This window comes from Apium graveolens, chromosome 8 (assembly GCF_009905375.1).
Source record: "Apium graveolens cultivar Ventura chromosome 8, ASM990537v1, whole genome shotgun sequence".
NCBI classification, from domain to species: Eukaryota; Viridiplantae; Streptophyta; class Magnoliopsida; order Apiales; family Apiaceae; genus Apium; species Apium graveolens.
Genome location: NC_133654.1, coordinates 204,690,473 through 204,702,913, shown reverse-complemented (window position 1 = coordinate 204,702,913; position 12,441 = coordinate 204,690,473). Strand labels below are relative to the sequence as shown.

General features: G+C 35.3%; 1 protein-coding gene across 1 annotated transcript; it reads right to left on the bottom strand.

The window, feature by feature from the left end:
* Positions 1-254: 254 nt before the first annotated feature.
* Positions 255-692, bottom strand: LOC141680266 (uncharacterized). The gene has a single exon (XM_074486539.1). The coding sequence runs from the start codon at positions 690-692 to the stop codon at positions 255-257; it is 438 nt and encodes a 145-aa protein (XP_074342640.1).
* Between the last annotated feature and the right edge of the window lie 11,749 nt (positions 693-12,441).

Genomic DNA, 12,441 nt, shown 5'->3' with positions numbered 1-12,441 from the left:
GTGCATTCTGATGAGTAATGACCTTTCTAGTTGCACTTGAAACATGTCACATTGAGCTTATTACATCTTCCAGGGTGCCTCTTTCCACAAGTATTACAATCCTGAATCTGGGGTCTATTATCCCTTGTCGATTATCCAGCTTTCTGAAAGCGATTCTTTTGATTCCCATTTCCAGGCTTAAAATTCTGGAACTTCGTATTTTGATTTCCTACATTCCTTCCAAACTTTCCTCTAAACTTGGAACTTCCCTAGTCTTAGTTTGAATCCTCAAACTTCCTCTTCTTTCCTTCATTTCCCCTTTTAGTTGCTTCCCTTTCTCCTTCCACAATCATTGCTTTCTGTACTACAACAGCATATGTCCTTATCTCGAGAAGAGCCACTTGACTATGAATCCATGGTTTAAGTTTTTGTAGAAATATTTTAGCTTTCTTAGCTTCTGTATTCACGTACTCGGGCACAAACCTTGTTAATTCTAAAAACTTCACTTTGTACTCCGCTATAGTCATATTCTCTTGCTTTAAATCCAGAAACCTCATCTCTAACTGGTCTTGCATATAACTCGATAAATACTTCTCCAGAAACAGTTCCGTAAACTTCTTCCAAGAAATAGCTTCTCCTTCTTCTTGCAACGCTTTGGTAGATTCCCACCAATAACTAGCCTCATTCTTCAAGTAATAACTTGCATAATTCATGTTCTTCTCGTCCTTAACTTCTGCTAACTCAAAGGCTTTCTCCATTTCTCTTAACCAGGACTGAGCTTTAATCGGATCGGGAAAACCTACAAATTCTGGGGGATGGACGGATTGAAACTGTTTGAAGTTTCCGACTCTCGAGGCTGAGGGTTGTTACAAAAGTTGAAAGAGTTGGTTCATCATAGGGGTGTCTTGGTTTTGCTATTGGTTTTGAGTTTGAGTTTCTCCTTCTTGGTAATTTGGTGAATTGACCATTTGATAAACCTGATGAGCAATTATTTAGCAATACGATGACATGACATATATAACAATAATGATTCTTTTAGTAATAGCTTTAGGAGTTTTAAGTTTTACCCATTTGCGCGTGTAATCCTATTACTACATAATTCGCTCACCGGTTAGGGTTCTCACATGACATAAGATTTGTTATCACAAAGGTGTTAAATACGATTGCTTGGAAAACATGTTATGCAAAATAGTTTATGAAACTCAAGGATCCACAATATGGAAACAAGGTACATAGATAAATAGTTTGAGTACAACAACGTTCCGGAAATAAAAGACAATAAGATAGCAGGGTTAAATAGAGGAAAAAATGAAAAATATTCCCCTATATACCCCCAACTTCTACCTAACTTCTACCAACCCAAACAACAGTACAACAAATTATAATACATAATAAAAAGGGATCCAACATCGGACCAAGTATCCCAAACCTACTGGCATTGAAAAGAAACAATAACAACTATTACTACGGGCTCTACCAGATGTCCCATCTGAACTCCCATCCACAAGTAAACATGGTGATCCAGAATCTCTCTCAACACAGACAACATCCATCACAATATCTTATGAAACCTGCGGGCCTCGACCTTAGCATCACTAGAAGATGGTCCCTCATCCAATCGTCTACGGGCAACCTGCTCTACCATCTCAATACGAACACGCCACTCAGGCTCTGGCACCAACATCTGCTGGCTAGACTCTCAAGCCAACCTATCTACCAAAGATCTCAAATCAGGAATATGAGAGATCACAAAGTCTCGGTCTCAGGCTAGCTCATCACCAACATGGGAAGACACAGGTACAACATGCACTCTATCAGGAGCTAGGGACTCAAGCATAGGAGCTGAGGAATCTGCCCTAACAACTGGGGACTCATGTACTGGAAACATAGGGGACACGTGCATAGGGGTCACAGTATCCTCAGATGGATCCTCCTCGGTATCTGAACTAATGTACTAGGGATCTACAGGTGATCCCGGTAACAGACTATCCTCAAAACCTGCATCACTACCACGAGCCGCATTTTTAGTATCAGGATCCTGAGATAAAACATAAAACAACAACCAAGAAATAATATTAGGGTTAAATTAAACCTCCAACTGACTCGATGCCCTAACTCTAATTACTTTCTTGACTAACTACTTTCTCAGATTATACCTAATAGTCTAACTCAACTCAATATGAGTCGAACACTCTCGTAATATATAATTACCCTATTACCCTTTTATCCTAACTTTTCTCAGGGACTAAATCATGTAGCTCTGATACCAACTTATGACGCCCTCAACTCGGGGTTAAGATTGAGGACCCACGTCATCAATATACCAATATAATATAATAGCGGAAAAATAATAAACCCCGAAAACTATTAGGATCTAAACATGATAAAGTGTGAGAAAATATTACAACTACCAACCAGAATATAACTATTACAACCCAAATTATAAGTAAATTCAATTCTGACTTGGAATCGACAAATAACCCAAAAGTATCTGGTGTAGCTATTACAATTCCCACCATCTATCGCCATTTCCTCACATAGCATCTACCTGATCTGGCATCTGGAAACCAACGGTACGATAAGGACCATCGGGAACGCTTTTGTGAGCGGTGCACTTAAGTCTGGCCATCTTCTTGATTAACTATCATGGTTAGATCAACGTAAATAAATAAGCAAAAAGCTCAGCATGTAACGTTTTAAACCATTTTAAATATCAATATAACAGAGGCATTATATTTCCAATAAACTAGGTGGCAGTATTCTATCAATGGCTAGGAAAAGGTGCTAGATGAGGGTTTCAAGGCTTTCAAGATCAAGTTTGTGAAACCAAGATTTATCAAGATCAACGATAGGATTCTCAAAGGGTTTCTCACATTTAAAGAGAAAAAAAATCATTTCAAACTTCGAGTATCAATATCAAAAGTGACACGGTTCTCAGACAAATGTTTATAACTCTAAAGAAGATTCAATTCAAATTGTTCCAATTCAAATTAAAAAGAAAAGTATATCGCTTGTAGAAAAAATTATAAATATTTCAATTTCATTTTTAACTACAAAGGACCCTTGATTGGAATATCCATCTTATAAAGGTAATACGGGTAATCAGCCGGTACTGACCGCCATCTGGTCATCAAGGTACCTATGGCATTATTTCAGCCTTTATATTGGAATAGCCCCACTAGCCTCTTACGTAACTGGACTAGTCCTAGTAGCCTCTTACATTTCTATACAATCCTTCAAGAATTCATTTGGAAAACCTTTATGTTGGAATGTATAGAAGATTTAACTAAGTTCATTCTAACATTACCAAATACGTGAAATCATTTGGACTCATTCAAGTCGAAAATAATTCTTAGGTTCAATTCAAGAATTCAAATGAACAACCAAGTGAAGTTCAAGGAAAGTAAGTTGGAAAATGTCTAAGCGTCAAGCAAAGGTATTCACACGATATGCTAAATAAGTCGGTTTCAAGAAAGGAAACATTAACAAGGTTAAAGTTTTCTATAGTAGGCATTAGACTGTCTCGGTATTGGTTAAAAGGAGTTATCAAACTACATAAGGTCATAGGATTGCAAGAATATCCAAAAGTATGAAAACATGGTACAAGTACTTGGAAACAAAGGTGTTATTATCAGGGTTACTCACAAGGTTCAATCACAGTATTATGAAAATTCTTTGCTCTATCAAGACATAATATCAATAGCCTCTTTACATTCAATTCACAATGAAAGGTAGAGTTACTTGCCTCATAAAGCTATCCTGGCATGAATGCCCTCGCTTCCGAAATCTACAATACAAAACGAACCCTAATTCGAACCATATCAATTCTCTGACATTTCTCGAAATGTCTACTCTTCTACCCCAATCGTATTATATCAATATAACCAAATCTCATAGGATCTGTAACAAATAATTATTCGAATATCCTTCATATCTAAGATATACCAACCACTTAACAGTTAACACATATCACGTAATCACGATTTACTCATTCATATATAACCAAGTCTTTACATCTATACTCGCATATAACTATATTTATACATATATACTTCCTTTTCGAAAACCGGGCATGACGTATTCGTAAATACGCTATCCCTTTTATCACAATTAATTACAACCTAATCTTTCTAATACACATCTTTCTTAACGATCAATCATACACGATACATAAGATTATACCGATGACTTCTTACGGTTATCGAACACCAAATTAGCACATCAATGCATACTTTGCATTCAATACCAAGGTAAACAGAAATCCGACTTTAAACTTTCCAAGTTATATTCGCATATCACAACAAATTTGTAACACCCCCAAATCCGGGGTCAGGGATTCGGGTTGTCACGAGTTCCACTTCCCTTAATAACACCCAATCTAAATAAACAATCCACTACTCCGTACTGTGACCCCACAATATACACACACGCCACAAGTTATAGTCTCAGAGATGAATACCAAAAAAAATAACACAAATCATTTTATTCCACATAATAAGCCATTACACCTCAAGAAGGTTCTGAATAAATTTACATTTCTTTGCCATTATTACAATTCATATTATACATAAGTCTGGTTCATCAATAGTTGAAAACCTAGCCTATTGGTAGCTCCTACCTCAGCTACGGCGGCATCAACGCTTCTAGAAAACTGCGGAACATTTTCTAACCGCTTGCGAATTGGAAGCTTGGTCTTGTTCATCTTTTCTATCTGTTGTTGTGTGATGAAAGAAGAAAGCAAGGGTGAGCAACAAGCCCACCAAAATAATATGTATAATGATTAACAATATATGAGCATTCTCATAGTACTCATGAAAGTCTTGGTCAAAAGAAATGAACCAAGCTGATATCTTAACGCGACCAAGTCGCAAAATATTCAGTATATATATACATATATATATATATACTTTTCACAATCTTTGAAATCCTCTGACATGTATAATATACACAGAGTTCCAGTTTACAACTGTATAAAAATATCGTTGCAAGGTGATCTCGTATATCTAACCTTGTCTCAACGTTTTTCTGAAAATCTTTGACATGCACAAGATAATCATTTACTAGATATAAGTTTAAAAGATGAAGTTACAAGATACTCCAATATACTTATATCTTTTCCGAATACTACTTGAACTACCACCGTTCAAGTTATAATTAGTTTCAAAAGGTCATCCCATAGATGAGACCACAAGTTAAAACTTGAATAGATTCAATCTTTGAAAATATTTTTAAAGGAAATGAAGTTACGAGATACTTCATTCAATGGGAACACCATTTTAACTGTTTGACCCTGTCAATGCTTCGGCAACCACCCATTCGTAGCCTTTCGATCGAAATGTTACGGGTAGTGTTGCAGAATTATCCAACTGGATGATGAACTCATTACGGGAGTTTGTCGCGCCAGGAAGACCACTTACGATGATCAGTCGCAGTAGTACAACCCCACCATTTTCTACATGTAGAGGAGAACCTGTCGGATTTACTTGTCAACCGAACACTAGACTCCTAAGGAATGTACCGTCTTGCGGAACTTCCAGGCCATTTGGGCCAATATAATAAGGCTGGGCCGGTGCCACTCGACCACTTATGCCACTCCTAGTTGAGATGAAATCCATGACTCTGAAACGTAAAGCTCGTCCCCACTTTCCCCAAGTAAAAACTTGTTGATACGGCTCCACCAAGAAGTCGTATCTAGTTGGAAAGGAAAACTCACCGATATTTCCCAGGTGATGCCTGTTAATGGATTAACTTATTCCAAGGATTTTACATCCCGAATATTGGGTAAGTAATCAAAAACTCTTTTATCAAAATAGCAACCTTGTTGCGAATATAAAACACACCACATAGCCGGATCCCTCAGGTTTTGAGCGAATATTTAAATCCCCTTTGAAAGGAAGATCTTAAATATATAAAAAATAAGTTTTGGGGTCCGCTCTAACTTTTTAAAATCATTTTGAAGACTCGCAAACATTTTTTAAGAATGTTTGGAGTAATGCTGATTTAATGAAAAAATCAGTCCCGATTTATTAGAAAATATCCGAATATTATTATTTAAATAATATTCTCATAAAGAATAATCTTTATAAAAATAATTGAAGTAGAAGTCGTAAAACTTATACTTGAAATGAATATTAAATAACCAAAGATATACTTATACGAAAGTAATATCTTTATTTGAATAATCAAAAGTAAGTTTGATCATCGACACATTATTCTTTAATAAAATAAAGAATATTATTTAGTAAATAATCGGAGTCATAAGTCCTCGAATGAATATTCAAAATAATATATATAAATAAATTAAGCGGAGTCATAAGTCATCGAATGAATATTTAAAATAATATTCATTAATAAAATAAACGGAGTCATATGTCCTCGAATGAATATTCAAAATAATATTCATTAATAAAATAAAGTTATCGAATAAACCTTATTTGATTCATAGTTTTAAAAACTATTCATATATATATATAAATATATATATTATACTCGGGAGCATCGACTCCCGGTTTTAGAAAAAATATTCACCTTTGGGTCCCCTATACTAAGGGTATATGCAAATTACCGCTTATCTCTAGCATAGGTATTATCAACTGAATCAACAGATATATGTATCAAGAATACGAAACAGGCATGCATATATACCATATCACATGCTACAATATATCGCAAGAATTTGCTAAATAACCATTATGCATCTATCACAAGATAATGCATGTACAAATGTATACATCACAACAACAGTATAACGGATAGAAAACTTGCCTGAGTGCTCCCGGATAGACTTAAGCTTAGAGTGGGTCTGATAACCTATGAACAACAACATAAGTTGGAATTAAACCCCGATCGCTTAAGAAACTAGACTTTAACCATTTAGAGTCCTAACGTTCGCTTTCGCGCTTAACGATTCACTTAAGTCGCTCGAGTACCCTCAGCTCCACCATTTTTAATAAATTAACCATTACGAGTTTTAAGGCGATTCTTTCACGAGTGTCTTACCAACTGCCTAACACACTTTACATAAATGTTTCATACTCCAATTAGTCCTTTTAGGTCTTTAACCTATGTTTCAAAGTAAGGCGAGGGGTAATGATTCGTTCGCGAAACGCCGTTACTTAAAACGGCCGTTTCTCCTAAACCGTACATCGGAATCAAACGAACTACATATCAAAACAAAGCTCGTAACATGAACTATCTAATCATGGCAATGGTCAAAACCTAGTAGTGAGTTCACGGGTCCTAATGTTAAGAACAAAAACAGCCTAAAGTAACTCGGACATTACGACGGCTATATTTACGCGATTACCCAAATTTAAACCACTCCAAATCATCTCACAATCAACTCACAATCAACATCCCAACCAAAACTCCATCCATACTTCATCATAACAGCCCCAACAACTCAATATTATCAATTTATAGTACTTTCCAATCATGAACTTAAAGCTTACTTAAGTTCTTTAACTAATTATCAAGATTTACAACTCCAAAAAACCACAAAACCAACTAATCTCTACATACACAACAATCAAGCCTCTCATGAACTATAATACTTATATTATGCTCTTAACATTCAATAACAAAGCTAGGTTAAGAGATTATACCTTCCTTGTGAGTGGGAGTAACTAATTAGCTTGGAATCACCCTTGAAAGTCCTTATCCAAGCTTAATCTAAACAAAAATTCAAGAACAAAAAATCAAGTTCTTGAAAAACACTATTCACCCTCTTCTTCCATGATTTTTAGGAAGAGATTGTGAAGGAAATTGAAGCTTAGATTCATGGGGTAGCTATATCTATGTATAAGGAACCTTGGATAATTACCTCATGATTTAACAAAGCTTGGATCTTGGATTTTGAATTTCTTGCTTTGAAGAAGAAGAAAAAGCCGAGAGCTTTGATGAAGAATGGTGAGATAGCTTTTTGTTTTTGGTGAAAATGAAATGTTTTGGCTTGGTTGGTTGTTTTTGATTGTTTTGTTTTGTTTTATTACCATTTACCATGGTAACTTTTGTGTGGTTCTAATTCAACCAACAACACACTTTGCTTGGTCATGCTTATGTCACCATGTGATGTCACCCTCCCACCTTTGTCCTCTCCTTATTGGTTTGATGACATCATCCCCACTAACCTCTTTGATTAGCTTCTAATTACTTGGCTAATGACTGCTGATCTGTTATGCGGTTCGCTTAACTTTCATTTTCGTTTATCGTTTGTGGGATCATACCCGGGATCTTATTACTTAGGTTTCCTTAACCTTTCTCAATACATTATATTCCTTTTATGATCATCTCTTATAATCCTTGAATTTAAATCCTTTTTATTCTGTTACCTTATACTCAATTCTTTCTGTATCTAGTAGATTTCTGGGAAAAATCAAAGTGTTCGGATTTGGATTCTGACGATCTTTACATACACTTATATACCACATAGAGTACTAATAATATCCCAGAAGATCAATAAAAGAACCCCTACATAGTGTGGCATGAAAAGTTTTCTTATTCAGCATAATCAGCAAAACACTATTCACAAGGGTTTCAAAAATTCAAAAAAAAATTGGGGTTATTACAAAATTCCTAAACTTTCTTGAATTAATCGTTTTTACAAGAATTCGGGTCATAGTCGAATTAAACTAAATAATTCCACCCAAACTTTTAAAACTCGACTCAAACTCGGATATAAATCCGGATCTTAAATTCTAAAATTCTAAAATTCATAAAAATTTAACATGCATCAACATTTATAACACTCAATCACATAATCATAGGTTATAAGTCGAGTTTCATCATATTCGAACTAAAATTAACTAAAAGAATCTGAAAATATACAAACATATGCATGCACATCAAGATTTGTATTAAACTCAGACTCAAAAACATAATAGTCCCCCTCGGCTCACCGGTGGTTCACCGCCGACGGCGGCAAAGTATGGTGGTGCCCCGTTTCAGGGTTTCCAACCGAACTCCACCCATAACCTCGTTTTTACTCACTAAACACTTGTATAATCACAATAACATCCATATAACATAAGCCCAAAATCAATGTCATCAAGAACCGATCAAACCCGAATTGAGTTTTTTCAGAAACCTCAAGAAATCACACATGCAAGTACATATAGAGACAGAGAACAGGAACCCGAGCACAAATATGGCCTCATCTATGAAAACCACCCGAAGTCGGCAAAGAAACGGAGGAGAGAGAGATTACCGAGAGGTAAGAGAGTGAAAGAGAGAGTGACGAGAGAGAGTGAGAGACATGGGGGAAAGAAGAAATAAAGGGAGGGGTGTATTTATATACATGGTTGTTATTCCCGAACAATCTAACAACTAGAATTACAGAAGGGGGTTGAATGTAATTCTTTGTTTCTTTTCGATTTTAAGAACTTCTTAAAAAAATAAATATAATTGTGTATGAATATGCTAAGTGCGGATAAGAAATATTCAAGTATTCTAACACAAAGTAAATAAATAAGGATGTTTAAAAACTTTCTGGTGGATTTTTATTTCCACCAGAGATATATATAAATGTAGAAGATCTCTATGATGTAAAATGCACACAGCTGCTCACAAGAGTTTTACAAACTTGAACTTGAGAGCTCTAGAAGATTCAGCTTACAAATGCTCACTTGTTCTTGCTTGCTTTTTCTCTATTAATCGATACATTATTACTCTTGCTACTCTTGGTTTATATATCACCAAGTTACATACTTGATAAGACAAAGCATACGTCTATTATCTAGGTCTAATCACGTGTTGCTTCATTTCTTTGTCCCATGCAATCCAGATAGATATAGCATCTTTGAATGTCCCTATTTTGCATGAAAATGGAAATGCTTCTTTATCTTCATAATCTTGATTATAAGTTGCCACATTCCATTTGTGTACAATCAACCCATGTGACTGTCAAGTCGCTTTCAACTGTTATTCAGATCTGATTGTTCTTTTAGACTTCAACATTATCCATTGAGTCTGTTATGAATTATTCATTGAAGATGGCTTGAGTCATCCGTTGAGGGCTTTGCAGATTATCTGTTGGCAGTGTTTCCTTAGCACTTGATCCTCTTTCACTTATGCAGAATTATGATGCATCATTTATACCCATTCTGCATATCTAGCTAGTAGTCAATGTTAGTCGCTAAACACGCGCTAATAATTCACGCAAGTATACGCGTTCGCAAGTAATATAGAATTATTTATAGTTCATTCCCACAGAGATTGGCTTTGGTTAACTATGTAATTTATGCACTAATGCACCGATGATATGGTTATTATCCAATGCTAAGACGATAACATATTGAATTTGATTATAACTACGATTTCAACTAACAATTATAACTAAGAGAGTAAAAGAGAGTTGTATATTATATGAGACAAACATGGGATTCTAACTTCATTAAATACTTAATTCAATAGCCTTATTGTTCTTAACCTTAGCATGCAATGGTGATGACACTAATCAGATAACATGAAGCTGCTAAACGCCAACTTTTGTTGCACGAATAACATACTACCAGACATCCATAAAAGAGATAGAAGCTAAATAAACACCAATTATATTGAGATCCTATATGTCTATAGAATTTGATAACATAAAGGTTTAAAGCACAAGTTATCTATCATGATTACACAGGGAAAGTAAGATGGTTAAAATTACCTACGAACCATGCATAACAATAACACATGAACCTATACTAGCATGGCAAGTTCTAAATCCTTAAATTCATTGTCGCTTCATTAAAGATTAACACGCTATCTTATAATTTCGCGATTCTCATAAGACGAATAAGCACAACCAATACTAGGTTATCATACAATCACCACACACTAAGGTATCAAAATAATTCAACTAAAGAAATCCATAAGTAAATCTTCTAGAACCCCACAATAATGATTAGCCCATAATCAGACTCATCATCAATGTGGGTTCCGATGAAAGCATGGTATAATAAACGTAGTCTTTATACTGAATAAATAATAAAACCAAGTATGAAACAAGAGTAAGGTTCACGAATAAGAAAACTAGCATCCAAGTTACAACTTAGAACAAAGATTCACAAGTAAAAACAAGATCTTCTTCGTCTTCGTTGAATCGTGCCAACACGGTCTTCTTACGGCTCTCCTTGTGCTCTGGTATATCCGTCTCTAGAAAATATCCTTTATTTAGTATATATAGTAGCCCATGCAAAATAGAAGTCCTCCAATTGTAAATCAACTAGAATCAGGATTCTGGGATCCCGACCCGGCGCGACCGCACGCTTCATCAGTGCGGGCGTGCTGGCTCTCTGACAAATTGGCGCGGCCGCGCGCTAGACCAGCGCGGGTGCGCCGTGCTTCTGGAAAAATTTCTGATTTTCTTTAATTCTTGCTGCAATCAAGTTGGCTTCCCGAGCTTTATTCTTTGGACACCATCCTAACACCATATTAGCACCAAAATAATGCTAATTCACCTGATTCTTAGAATAATGTCTAAAATGCAAAAACACTAGAAAACACATTAAAACACCAATAACTTGAGTACAAATGCATCAATTCAAAGCTTAATAGAGCATTATAAAGTGTCATAAATGACACTCAACATACCCTCAAACTTGAATCGATGCTTGTCCTCAAGCATAAACAGACTCAAAGAACAAGAAATGAAAATGCATGAATGCAACTAAATGAATGCAACGATCCCAATAGAATAACTTAACCAATCAACAAGCAACATTTCAACAAATGCAGTTACTCGCATAAAGATCAATCAAACCATACAAATCAACCTACAAACCAGAGACGTGCGTGTGTACAACTGCTTATAGATATATTATCGCCACTAGATCAATAATCATGACTCACTGTTCATCAAAGCAATCACAAGGATATAAACAGATTAAAAGCTAGACTCAAAATAACTTATAACACTTCAATTCTTATATCAGAGTTTTATATGGATTCATGTTTTTATTCAAATAAAACAAAACACATATGCTTATTTGATCGTGCAATGAGTGAGGTCCACAAAAGAATTATACAATAGTACCCATATAGCGAGCATTAGGTTAGCAGATCCCATACTATAAAAGCCTTAGGTCACTAGGCACAAAGTCCCCAAAGAACTTACTAACTCGAGTACTAAAGAGCCCACTCATGATCAATTATACATAACACTTATCTTCTTCTTTTTTCTCTTTTTTTTCTTTTCTTTTTTTTTCTTTTTTTTCCTCTTTCACAATTTCTGAACGAGTGCGTTTCGCTCCATCTCGTTCAACCCTAAACTGCTCATATAAATATGAGTCGGCTACTACCCATTTGACACCTAGCCACAACAACTAACAATGAAATCCAATTTTTCTTCAATTTCTAAATATATATGTTATATTATTATTAAGAGAATATCCTAAATTCTAATTATAAACAAGTGATTAAACTTCGACAAACAAACAAACCATGATCATTATCTAGCACTTAAGCAACCTATAAGAC

What these genes read in the sequence shown, in the direction of transcription:
- LOC141680266 (XM_074486539.1), bottom strand. Translation starts at nt 692, where the DNA reads ATGAATTATGCAAGTTATTACTTGAAGAATGAGGCTAGTTATTGGTGG.